Source organism: Pan paniscus, chromosome 1, assembly GCF_029289425.2.
Source record: "Pan paniscus chromosome 1, NHGRI_mPanPan1-v2.0_pri, whole genome shotgun sequence".
In the NCBI taxonomy this organism is placed as follows: domain Eukaryota; kingdom Metazoa; phylum Chordata; class Mammalia; order Primates; family Hominidae; genus Pan; species Pan paniscus.
The window spans coordinates 183,382,288-183,394,475 of record NC_073249.2 but is presented as its reverse complement, the minus strand read 5'-3'; the positions used below and the strand labels follow the sequence as shown (position 1 = coordinate 183,394,475).

The window sequence follows — 12,188 nt, the reverse complement described above, 5'->3', positions numbered from 1 at the left end:
GCCATCTGCCCCATTCTGTCTTTTCTGTAACTTGGGGCAGGCAGAAGACCAGTCCCCAGACTCAGGGGACCTACTGGGCCGGAAGGTAGGCGTCTCCATGGTGACAGCTGATCTTGGGCTGGTCAGTATGATTCGTCAGGGCATCTTGGCGCTGCAGTTACTACCCTCAAACTCTAGTGCAGGTCAGTAGAAGGAATATTGGTGGGACTGGGGAAGCAGGGATACAGGAAGGGTGGGGCTGACTGCTAACAAAGATAGCAGTTCCAGGGAATCAGTGGGCCCCAGGGAAGAGGATCTGTTTCCTTGTTTGCAAAATGTAAGTCTGTATTAGTGTGTATCAGGAACCCTCGGCTCTGACAAACATCAGAGACCCTAGAAGGAGTAGAGCTCCAAGGATATCACTTAGGGGAGGTTATGATCTGGCATTCAAGAGGAAGAAGCAGGAGGGTAAGGGAGAAGGAAAGGTGTTTGAAGTTTATAAAACTTCACAGTTTATGAAACTGCCGACATTGGTGGGAAGACACTGAGCCGTTCAGGACCCTGTCAGTTGGGTGCCTCCCTGTGAGTTTGGTCTGGCCAGTGTCTCCAGGTCTGATCTGGTGTTTCCTGCTCCAGGGATTATCGTGATCACGGATGGGGTGACCAGTGTACCTGATGTTGCTGTCTGTGAGACACTGCTGAACCAGCTTCGCAGTGGCACTGTGGCTTGTTCCTTTGTCCAGGTGAGGACTTTTTAGGAAGGACGAGAGAGATATGGAATATCTCACACAAAGTTGGGATGGCTGATTACTTTCTTACAGGCAGTGATTTCCCAGGTAAAGTCAATTACTTAGTTACATGGGGGGAAGGAGTCATATCTAGAAGGTAGGTAGCATCATGGGAGAGGACTCTTATTTTTTTCCTCTTTCCTTAGGATTTTGGAAATAGCTGTTAAAGGAAAAAGAATGCAGAATTTGAAATCTGACAGTCATTTCCAGTCCCACCTCCCCTTGTAGATTAGTCATTATTGTTTTGAGTGCAAGGGTCAGAAAACCCCGCTCAAACTAGCTTAACCAAAGGGGGAAAAGGCATAGTCAGGGACTGCAGCTAATTTGGATTGATGGACTGTAGGGAAGGAGGTAAAAAGCTATGGGAAACAAGGCTGAAGGGGTAGGCACAGGCCAGAACATGAAAATCTGGTTCTGCTTTATTAATGAGGTTAAGCATAATTCTGTGGGTGATGCAGATAGATAGAAGGAAAGTCATTAGTTGAGTTTATGTTTTATAAAGGTCACTCTTGCTGCTGGGTGAAGGACAGAGGGGAAGTCGGGGAGGCTACTAATTGCAGTGAGAGAGGATCAGGGCTTAAATTAGGGGTAAGAGGATTGAGAAAAATGAAGAGGCAGAGTCAACCTGACTTCATGATTAGCAAGATGGGGGTAAGGAGATGAGAGAGAAGAGGGCTTAAAGTTGTCTCCAAGTTTTTGACTCCAGTGATGACTGGGTAGCAGCAGAGCAAAAGGAAGAGAAGCAGTTGTGGTAGAGTGAGGATAAGATGATGAATGCAAGTTTGTGTATGTTGTGTTCGAGGTGCCTGTGGTTCAACACAGACAGTTAAGAACATCACCTTTGGAGTTAGGCATGCTGGTCTAAATCCTGACTGCACTTACTAACCGTGTGACATTGGGCACATCACTTCACCTCTAGGTCAGATTCATTTGTAAATGGAGATTGTAAAAGTACTTATCTCACTGGGAGGTGAGATGCATTTAAAGTATGTAGCATTGTACATAATCACTTAAGAAATGGCTGCTATTTGTAGCAGGTAGCAGTTGAATACACAGATCCTGATATTCAGGAGACAAACACTGCTTGAGAGGTAGAGATTTAAGATTTATCAGGGTACAGATGGTAATTGAGAACAGAAGAGGGTCCTGGAAGAACTTTGGGGAGCACCAGTGTTCAAGGTCTTTCATAGGAAGAGGGCCCAGCAAGGAATGAAGAATCAGCCAGGAACCAGAAGATTGTGATGTGAGAGAAGGTCAGAATTTTTGGAAGAAAATTTTACTTGATCTTTCTGCTGCTTCTCACAATGGTAACTACACTGTGAGAAGTAGCAAAAAGATCAAGTAAAATGAGGAATGAAAAGTGCCCTTTGGATTTGGTGATTAGGAGGTCATGGGGATCTTTTTCAGAGCCATTTTAGTGAAGAGGTGGTGAGGGGATTGAAGAGTGGATAGAAGGAAGGAAATAGGGACAAGTGTTGACAAAAGAAATTTGGCTGTTGAGATAAACAGCAGAGCAAGAGAGAGAATGGTAACCAGAGGGAAGTACAGGGTAAAGAAGTGTTGTGTTTTGTTTTTAAAGCTAGAGACTTAAGCATGTTTCTAAGGATCTGTAGTGAAGAAGAGTTTGAAAATAAAGGAAGGAAAAAGGAGGCTGGTGGAGTAAAGTCTCTAAATTGACAGGAGGGCATTGTCTTAAGAAACAGATTGAGGGATTCTTTTGGAGCAGGGAAGTGTGGTTTCTTTCTTTGAAAATAGAAAGTAGAAGTGAAGATGTCTGCGAAGGGCCTCCGATTTCTCTCTGAAGTAAAAGGTGAAGCTGAGTACTGTAAGGAAGAGAGGCCAGAGTTGGGAAGAAGGAACAGTATTAAGGACTGCCCTGAAGGACTAGCTGAGTTGGGTGTCATATGTTTTGATGTGGTGCCAACCTACACAACTGTCAGTTTTCTCTGGGCACCACTGGCCAAGAATAGAGGCTGTGATCGTAGTTGGGGTTTCGAAGAAGCAGATGAGAGTGAAGAGGGCCAGGGATTTGAGAGCGATGCTTATGAAGTTGTCTGAATGTAGGGTCCAAGCTGGGTCGAGAAAGGAGGGTCAGGACAATGTGGATAGATTTGGAGAGAGCAGAGGTTCAAGGCCTGGCAGTCTCAGTGAGGTCAAAGAGCAGCAGCAGGAGGTGGGTGGGAGGAAGCTAAGGGAATAGTGTTGTATGTAATCAGTGGGTTATGGCAATTTGAAATTGCAAAGATGAATTTGTTCCACGTGAAGCCAAGAGCTAGCGTGTAGTCTATAGGCAGGTGAATGAATAGAGAAAGTTACTGGAGATGAGAGTTAAGGAACTGAGAGGGCAGGGACTTGAATGAGTAATCTGGAGCAGGTCTGCAAACACTTTCTGCAAAGGCCAGTCACTCTTTAAGCCTTGTGTGCCACTTGGTCGTCACAGCTACTCAGCTCTGCTGTTGAAGCGTGAAAGCAGCCACAGACAATACAAAATGAATGTGTGTGGCTGTGTTCCAATAAAACTCAATTCACAAAAATAGGTGATGGACTAGATTTGGCCCTCAGGGTATATGTAGTTTGCTAATTTCCCACCTACAGCTATTGTATTCAAAATGTAGTCCACAGACCAGCAGAAAGCTTGTTTGAAATGCAGAATCTCAGGCCCCACCCCAGACCTACTGCATTTTAACAAAATCCCCAGGTGTTTTTCATACACCCTAAAGTTTGAGAAGTGTTGATAAGCTGAAGTCTCTCAGGATGATGACAGGAAGTCAGTGAACCAGTTGCCAAAATCTTTAGTGAAGGAGGTGGTGGGCCATTAGGTATCGAGGAGGAAGCAAAGAGGATGCTGTGGCCGGTTAGCATGGGCATCAGACAGAAGGGCTTAAGGAAGGAAAGACACAGACAGTGGTCTGTCCTGGGAAAACACTGGCCTACTTCCCACTCTGTGGTCCAGGGAATGGGAGCAGCCACCTAGCCCAGTCTCTTTCTCTCCTGTTCTTCCTTCTCCTATGCCTCTGTTAGAGCTAGGTCTTCAGTTGCTCACTTTTTCCAGGTGGGAGGAGTTTACTCTTATGACTGCAGTTTTGGCCATGTGCCCAATGTGGAATTAATGAAGTTCATCGCAATGGCAACATTTGGGTCCTACCTGTCCACTTGTCCTGAGCCGGAGCCAGGCAACCTGGGTCTGACTGTCTACCACCGGGCATTTCTCCTCTATTCCTTCCTGCGCAGTGGGGAAGCACTGAACCCTGAATATTACTGCGGTGAGAGGCACACTGAGGTGGGTGTGGGAAGGAGGGAATATAGAATGGGCCCAGAGATTATGAGGCCCTGGAGGACTGAAAGTGTAACTGGGGCTGGCTCTGCTGGCACTGTTACCTCACAGTGATTTCAGCATAGCCCCTTCCCCCTACAGATCTGTCAGTTGGCAGATAACCAGTTTCTCCTTCCCCATCTCCACTGGTCTTCCAGGCTCTCAGCACCGCCTATTTAATGAGCACCTGGTCTCTGCAAGCAGCAACCCTGCCCTGGCCTTGCGCCGGAAGAAGCACACTGAGAAGGAGGTGCCAGCCGACTTGGTCAGCACTGTGTCCGTACGGCTTCGAGAGGGCTACAGTGTCCGAGAGGTCACACTGGCCAAAGGTAAGGGTCATGAGGCCCTGCTGTAATCCCATAGATCTCTCAAGAATTTGTGTGTGGGAAGACCTACATGTATCACACATGAAAGAGTGTCACAGTGAAGTCCTTATCACTTGAGACAGTGGGTTTTGAATTGTCATCAGGGCTTAATTCTCTTAGCATGGAGCTTCCCAATTCTATCTCCTTTTGCCCAAGGTGAACCAGCTGAGGGTGGTATAGGGTCCTGAACTTGGCTTAGTTTTCAGATTGTTTCTACAAACTTGTGTTTGTGTCAGTGGGCCAGCTCTGGGCCTGAAACCTGTGGAACCATGCTTGGAACCTTTGGCAGGGCTGGGTTCCATGAGGTAGGTGGGGGTTTCAGATAGAACTCGATCCCAGGCCTAGAGTCCTATGCCTTCTCCTAACTGGCCCTCCCGCTTCTCCCTAAGGAGGGTCCCAATTGGAGGTAAAGCTGGTGCTGCTGTGGAAACACAACATGCGCATTGAGTATGTGGCTATGGCACCCTGGCCCCTGGAGCCTGAGGGCCCTCGAGTAACACGGGTGGAAGTGACGATGGAAGGCGGCTACGACATTTTGCATGATGTGTCCTGTGCACTAAGGCAGCCCATTCGTTCATTGTATCGTACCCATGTTATCCGGCGTTTCTGGAACACGCTGCAGAGGTCAGTGAAGTCATCACTCAATGAGTGCTGCCCCATTTGTTGTATGGAGGGACAGATTTGCAAAGGCAGGAGCTGGGGAGCATCACCCAGAGAACCAGGCTTATATCCAGGGTCCCATGTCCCCCTAAGGCTCCCCTCATCTGCACCCAGCAGAGTCAGATATGGCTCAGGCCTGGCCCTTATTCTACAGCATCAACCAGACAGACCAGATGCTTGCCCACCTTCAGTCCTTCTCCTCAGTGCCTGAGCATTTCACGCTTCCTGACAGCACCAAGAGCGGAGTGCCACTCTTCTACATCCCTCCAGGCTCCACCACCCCGGTGAGTAGCTCTGAAGTATAGTAGCCCCATTTCATGTCAACTTGGGTTGCACAGCATCTGGAGCCCAGGACCACCACCTTCTATTCCTTTCTGTCTCACGTCTAAGGCACCTAAGCCAGAAGCCCAAGCTTTAACCTTGAGAGCTTCTCTTCTCCCTCACCCTAAGGCCCCGGGGAAGAGGAGGATCTATACAGACAGGCTGTCCTGAACAGAGCACAGGTAGCAGAGGCAAAGACTCACACAGTGTCTAGGTGGTGGTATCCCAGTCCCAGCAGACCGTGAGCCCTTGCCCCATCTCCACGTGACATACTCTGGGCTTCCCCAGCCACCTTCACCTGTGTGCATCCACCACCAGCCACCATGAACTGTGTACTCTCTGAAGACCACAGCTTCCTTGGTCCTGTGCTGTCTTCACACTCAGTCCACGCTGTCAGCCTAACACTGATGGGAAGGTGGCTTATGCTAGTGTGCAGTGGCCACATCATGAGGTCCTGCCACCATTTAGGGGCTTTTCTCCCAAGTCGGTGACATAAGCTGGGCTTGTGGTTCCATCCTTCTGGATTCAGCTTTAAAGGGCTACACAGTCTGTCCCTGGGCTCAGTCATCCAAATCTAGCCTTCATAGTGGAAACAGTTTTTGCCTGTGCTTCAGGCTGGGCTGTAGCCTCAAACCACTGCTGTCTCTGACTCTCTGAACGGAGTCCACCCATGGTTTTGTTTGCTCTTTGGAGTTTGTACCCTGGTCCTCTGCAAATGCTCCTATAGTGCTGTCCTTCCTGTCCTCAGGTGCTCTCCCTCCAGCCCAGTGGTTCTGACTCATCCCATGCCCAGTTTGCTGCCTACTGGAAGCCAGTGCTATCCATGGATGCAAATTCCTGGCAGCGATGGCTGCACATGCATCGCCTGGTGCTAATCCTGGAGCATGACACGTGGGTGCCCTTAGGGCTGGGCCATAGTTGGGGTGGAGTATCGGGGTCAGGGAGATAGGGAATGATGGGAAGGGGAGCAGCAGATGAGCTCTTACCAACTGTGGCCAAGGGAAAACTATAGCCTTTTCCTTGCCTCCCTGCTCTTCAGTCCCCATAACCTCAGGCAAGGCCTAGAAGAGAGTGATAGTAGTCTATTCCTTTTCTCCAAGCCTGGGGCTGGGAGGTCTAACCTCAGTCCACACCCCTCTTCCTAGACCAATCCCCAAGCACTTGCACACCCCGGGCAGCAATGGGCGCTACAGCACTATCCAGTGCAGGATCTCCCACTCCTCCCTGACCTCTCTGCTGCGGGACTGGAGCAGCTTCGTACTAGTCGAGGGCTATTCTTATGTTAAGCTGCTCTCCAGGTGGGCAAAGTGATGTCCCTTCAACCCCCGCCCCCCCCCCCCCCGCCCCCGCCACCTCATCCCATGTCTCCCTCTAACCCCAGACCTCACTGCTACTTCCTGCCAACCTTGGGCTGCTCACTGACTCCCATTTCTCCCCAGTGCCCCAGACCAGCCCCCCAATTCCTTCTACATGGTCCGTATCATTTCCAAGGCCCCATGCATGGTTCTTCGCCTGGGTTTTCCCATTGGCACACCAGCACCGGCCCGGCACAAGGTAAGCTGGGCCCTGACTGACTCTGACCAAGGAGCCCTAGGGTGTAGAATAGCTCCCTCTCCCCAAACCCCACAGGGCCAGGTCTAATAGAGGGAGGAGCCCCCAGACCAAGGAAGACCTGGAGAAGAGGGCTGTGTCTCACTTTGTCTGTGAGCCCCTTCTCCCAGACCTGTAGGAGATGGGAGTAAGAGGATGTGACCACATTTTCCCCTCAGATTGTGTCAGGCTTGAGGGAAGAGATCCTGCGGCTGCGTTTCCCCCACCGGGTACAAAGCAAGGAGCCAACGCCCAAGGTGAAACGAAAAGGGCTAGGGGGTGCTGGTGGGGGCAGCTCTCCCTCCAAGTCACCCCCCGTGCTGGGGCCACAGCAGGCCTTGTCTGACCGGCCCTGCCTTGTGGTCCTGCATAAGCCACTGGACAAACTGCTCATCAGGTTGGTACAGAGGTGTGGAAGGGCGTGGCTTAGCGGGGTATGAGTGGTACAGAGGTGTGGAGGGCATGGCTTAGCCCGGTGTGAGTAGTATAGAGGTGTGGAGGGCGTGGCTTAGCCCGGTGTGAGTAGTATAGAGGTGTGGAGGGCGTGGCTTAACCTGGTGTGAGTAGTATAGAGGTGTGGAGGGCGTGGCTTAGTGGGGTATGAGTGGTACAAAGGTGTGGAAGGGTGTGGCTTAGCGGGGTGAGGTGTGGAAGGGCGTGGCTTAGCAAGGTATGAGTGGTACGGAGGTGTGGAAGGGCGTGGCTTAGTGGGGTATGAGTGGTACAGAGGTGTGGAAGGGTGTGGCTTAGCGGGGTATGAGTGGTACAGAGGTGTGGAGGGCATGGCTTAACCCGGTGTGAGTAGTATAGAGGTGTGGAAGGGTCTGGCCTAGTGAGGTATGAGTGGTACAGAGTTGCAGAAGGGCGTGGCTTAGCGGGGTATGAGTGGTACAGAGGTGTGGAAGGGCATGGCTCAGCGAGGAATGAGTAGGTCAGAGGTGTGGAAGGGTGTGACTTAGGGGGGTATGAGTGATACAGAGGTGTGGAAGGGCGTGGCTTAGCGAGGTATGAGTAGGTCAGAGGTGTGGAAGGGTGTGGCTTAGCGGGGTATGAGTGGTAAGGAGTGTGGAAGGGTGTGGCTTAGCAGGGTATCAGTGGTACAGAGATGTGGAAGGGCATGGCTTAGCAGGGTATGAGTGGTACAGAGGCGTGGAAGGGCGTGGCTTAGCTGGGTATGAGTGGTACAGAGGTGTGGAAGGGTGTGGCTTAGCAGGGTATGAGTGGTACAGAGGCGTGGAAGGGCGTGGCTTAGCCGGGTATGAGTGGTACAGAGGTGTGGAAGGGCGTGGCTTAGCGGGGTATCAGTGGTACAGAGGTGTGGAAGGGCGTGGCTTAGCCGGGTATCAGTGGTACAGAGGTGTGGAAGGGCGTGGCTTAGCCAGCTGTGAGTGGTACAGAGGTGTGGAAGGGCGTGGCTTAGCCGGGTATCAGTGGTACAGAGGTGTGGAAGGGCGTGGCTTAGCCAGCTGTGAGTGGTACAGAGGTGTGGAAGGGCGTGGATTAGCGGGATATGAGTAGTACAGAGGTGTGGAAGGGTGTGGCTTAACGGGGTATGAGTAATACCGAGGTGTGGAAGGGCGTGGCTTAGCCGGGGATGAGAGAGATCGCTGGGGAGTTGTCCCATTTCCTAGGTATGAGAAGCTGCCCTTGGACTACCGGGCACCCTTCTTGCTGACATTGGAGCCACCAGGTCCACTGCCCTTGGTGTCAGGCCGCTCAGCCTCTTCTAGCCTGGCGTCACTGTCCCGCTACCTCTACCATCAGCGCTGGCTTTGGAGTGTCCCGTCAGGACTGGCCCCTGCGCTGCCTCTCAGTGCCATTGCCCAGCTCCTCTCCATCCTCACTGAGTATGTCATCCAAGCCTGCCAGGTCACTCGGGGCAAGGAGAGAGCAAGTGTAGACTGGGACACCAGCAAAAAGCCTATAGCACACACTTCTCCTCTCTAATTCCCAGTCTGAAGTATAGAGCAGCATCTGCTGCTGCCCTCCCTGTCTCCTCCCATCACCCGATTTGTTTTGTCCTCTCTCATCCTCACTGGATTTGTTATACCCTGAGGGACCGCCAGTCTAAGCAGGGCCAGCAGCAGACTTGGCTCCTTGAGGACTGCTGGGAGGTGGGTGTATGTGGGGAGAGCTTGTAGTCTCAGTGTCTCTTCTTCCCTTATCCTGGCCTTGCCCCGGCCTTTATGGGGCTTCAGAGTCCGACTTTCTGAAGGATTCCACTTCGCCTGCAGTGGGGAAGGAATCATCAACATGGTTCTGGAGCTTCCAATTCAGGTACGTGCCATCCCCCATGACACCTCCCTGCCAAGGTCTGTCATAATCCCAGGGACACTCACCTCTGAGCTGGGTTGGGACTGCTGGAAACTGCCTCACAGGGACCCTGTGGCCAGAGGATGCTCACGGTCTGAGGCTGCAGTCATAGGACAATTTGGTGAGGGAACTGAAATTCTGAGGGCCAGAGCTAGGCCAGGCCAGATCTCTGCCTTGGCTGGGATTTGCCCAAGATCTCCCATTTTGCCCACAGAATGAACCACCAGGGCAGGCTGCAGCTGAAGAGAAGCACACCTGTGTTGTCCAGTACATCCTCTTCCCCCCACACTCTACCTCCACCAAAGACAGGTGAGACAGGCCATCTGTGAGGGCCGCCTCTGCAGAGTCAGCCTTCTCCCCACCATCCCCTAGAGGTCTGGCTCCCATATCCTGAGATGATCTTGATCCCAAAGTCAGGGAGGGGGTGCGGTGTTTAGATGCTTCATCAGGCAGACGCTGGTCTGGGAAGGCCTTGTATGACTCGTGGCTGTCCTCTGTGCCTGCCTCCTTCCCTCCATGAGGTTCACTCCCTGCCATGAGGCTGTGCATTGGACTCAGAGCCCTTCCTCCTTTAGCTTCTCGACAGATGATGACAATGATGTGGAAGTGGAGGCCCTGGAGGGAGACTCAGAGCTCAATCTGGTCACTGAGGTGTGGGTGGAGCCACAGTATGGGCGAGTGGGACCTGGCCCTGGAAGCTGGAAGCACCTCCAGGACCTGACGTATTCTGAGATCCCGCAAGCTGTGAGTGTCCTCAGAACAGTACCCGCACCTCTCTCACTGGATTGGGGTGCCATCTCTTTTGGAGTACTGCAGTCTGTGGGCTTCCTGGTCCCTCTGAATGGCTGGGACTGTTGAAGCTTCCTGAAGAGCTGGAACCCAGGGTATCCTGGGCTAAGAGGGGTTGACTCCTGACCTCTGATGTTCTTCCTGTAGCTCCACCCACGGGATGCTGCCTGCATAGGCTCCATGCTGAGCTTTGAATACCTGATACAGCTGTGCCAGAGCAAGGAATGGGGTCCTCTGCCCCCAGAGCCGAGGGTCTCTGATGGTGAGTGGGGCAGGCGGCCCACTGGTGGAGCAGGGGAGTGGGTAGGGTAATCTGCGTCTCACTGTGTCCTGTCCTTCCTCCCTCGTAGGAGTGGATCAGGGAGGAGACACCTGCGTCCATGAGATCCCTTTCCATTTTGACCTAATGGGATTGCTGCCACAGTGCCAGCAGCTCCAGATGTGCTTCCTCTTGCTTGCCAGAGGTAGGTGAACCTGGTACCCTTTCACCCCACACCTAAAGGGCCAGCAAGCCTGGAAGTATTAGAAAATAACAAACAGATGGGTCAGCAAGTGAGCAGATGAGTGGTGGGGGCAGGAGGAGCCCATGAGGCTGAAGGAGGGGCCAGCTGGTCAGGGCTGAGCCGGGGGCACCGGGCAGCAGGAGGCTCTTGGTGCTGAGCAGAGTGTGTGTCGGGCAGAGCCAGAGGGTGTCCCTTTCGCCGAGGGGTCCTGTCCCGCCAACGACATGGTGCTGTGCCTGCTGCACAGCTGCCTGGGGCAGGAGCTGAGTGACCGGGAGATCCCACTGACCCCCGTTGACCAGGCTGCCTTCTTGAGTGAGGTGCTGCGGCGGACCTGCCACGTTCCAGGTGAGTTCCCCACATCCTCCTGACACCAGACCCTGGCCCAGCCCTTTTCCCCCACCCTCACAGGGTGATTTCTGTCTTTGAGTTTTGGCTTTCCCCTTCCTCCCCCTTTCTTCAACCCAGAGTCCCGCCTCTCTGCTGGCCCTGCCCTCTTTCACCCATCTCTACCCCCATTGTAGGTGCCGAGGGGCCACTGCTGGGGGTTCATGAGATCCCGAAGGAGCAAGCAGTCGGCAGCACCCAGGCCACAGGAGACTCCACTTTTACTTCCCTGGTCAGCACCGATTCTTCTCCCTGAGCCCTTGTCACACTGACCTCCTTCCAGCACCACATCTTCAGGCCCCAACCTTCTACCGCCCTTGAGACTAAATGGCATCTGCCAATGACACAATGCCGTCATTTTCCATTGTCCTGGATCTTTCAAGCTATACCTAAGATGAGTCAGCTCTAGGGTGGAGGAGGGGAACAGGGGTTGGACATTCCCTTATAGATTGCTCTAATTTCTGTTTTTCTCTTACAGAGTGTAGGTCTTCCTGAAACTCTCAAGCCTCTCATCTCTGCCCAGCCCCCTCAGTGGCGCTGCTATGCAAGGCTTGTGAACCCCCAGCATGTGTTTCTGACTTTTCTCCCAGCTACCTTCTCAGGTGCCAGCTGCTGACCTCCTCACGAACCCCCTCAGATACAAACCCCTGAGCTCCCTCACTGGCCCACCAGGCAGCTCTGATTTATGTCTGATCCTCTTCAGATGTCCAGCGTCTGGCTGCCTGTGGCCTGGAGGGACCCCCTCAAGAGGAGACAAAGCCTAAGTTTGGGGATTGGAGTGGGGCTCCCAGTCTGAAAGATCTAGGAGGAACTGGGATCAAAGCTACAAAGTCCCACGTCCCTGTCCTCAGTGTGACCCTGGCTAGTGGTAAGGCTGCCGACTCAAGGTGGGCAGGAGTGGGAGTGGGAAACAGATAGAGCTGGAAGACCACGTGACACCTTTTCTTCACAGACAATGCCCAGAATCAAGGAGAGCTAAGCCCACCATTCCGTCGAGACTTACAGGCTTACGCTGGGCGTCAGGCTTCCCAGACAGAGAGTGCGGATGGGCCCCGGACCCGGTGTCCTGTCTACATCTACAGCTGTTCACTGGAAGCGCTGAGGGAACAAATGGTTGGCATGCAGCCCCCTCAGGCGCCCCGAGACCTCATCTTCCGGTGAGTGCCTTCAGTGTTGACTT

General features: G+C 52.8%; 1 protein-coding gene across 3 annotated transcripts in view; it reads left to right on the top strand.

Moving 5' to 3' along the window:
- SZT2 (SZT2 subunit of KICSTOR complex) overlaps positions 1-12,188 on the top strand; it is a 61,272-nt gene that overhangs the window by 25,680 nt on the left and 23,404 nt on the right. For 2 of the 3 annotated variants that reach the window (XM_003812838.5, XM_063608225.1), the window contains 21 exons: positions 41-182; positions 616-722; positions 3,820-4,030; positions 4,239-4,409; positions 4,835-5,069; positions 5,260-5,389; positions 6,175-6,317; positions 6,572-6,724; positions 6,866-6,980; positions 7,196-7,413; positions 8,648-8,863; positions 9,215-9,293; positions 9,544-9,638; positions 9,905-10,073; positions 10,266-10,380; positions 10,469-10,582; positions 10,799-10,969; positions 11,146-11,240; positions 11,487-11,610; positions 11,712-11,876; positions 11,961-12,165. In XM_003812838.5, coding sequence (XP_003812886.4) covers positions 41-182; positions 616-722; positions 3,820-4,030; positions 4,239-4,409; positions 4,835-5,069; positions 5,260-5,389; positions 6,175-6,317; positions 6,572-6,724; positions 6,866-6,980; positions 7,196-7,413; positions 8,648-8,863; positions 9,215-9,293; positions 9,544-9,638; positions 9,905-10,073; positions 10,266-10,380; positions 10,469-10,582; positions 10,799-10,969; positions 11,146-11,240; positions 11,487-11,610; positions 11,712-11,876; positions 11,961-12,165 — 3,173 coding nt within the window. Of the gene's footprint in view, positions 1-40; positions 183-615; positions 723-3,819; positions 4,031-4,238; positions 4,410-4,834; positions 5,070-5,259; positions 5,390-6,174; positions 6,318-6,571; positions 6,725-6,865; positions 6,981-7,195; positions 7,414-8,647; positions 8,864-9,214; positions 9,294-9,543; positions 9,639-9,904; positions 10,074-10,265; positions 10,381-10,468; positions 10,583-10,798; positions 10,970-11,145; positions 11,241-11,486; positions 11,611-11,711; positions 11,877-11,960; positions 12,166-12,188 lie in introns of those variants that run through there. The other variant, XM_063608226.1, reaches the window with a different exon arrangement.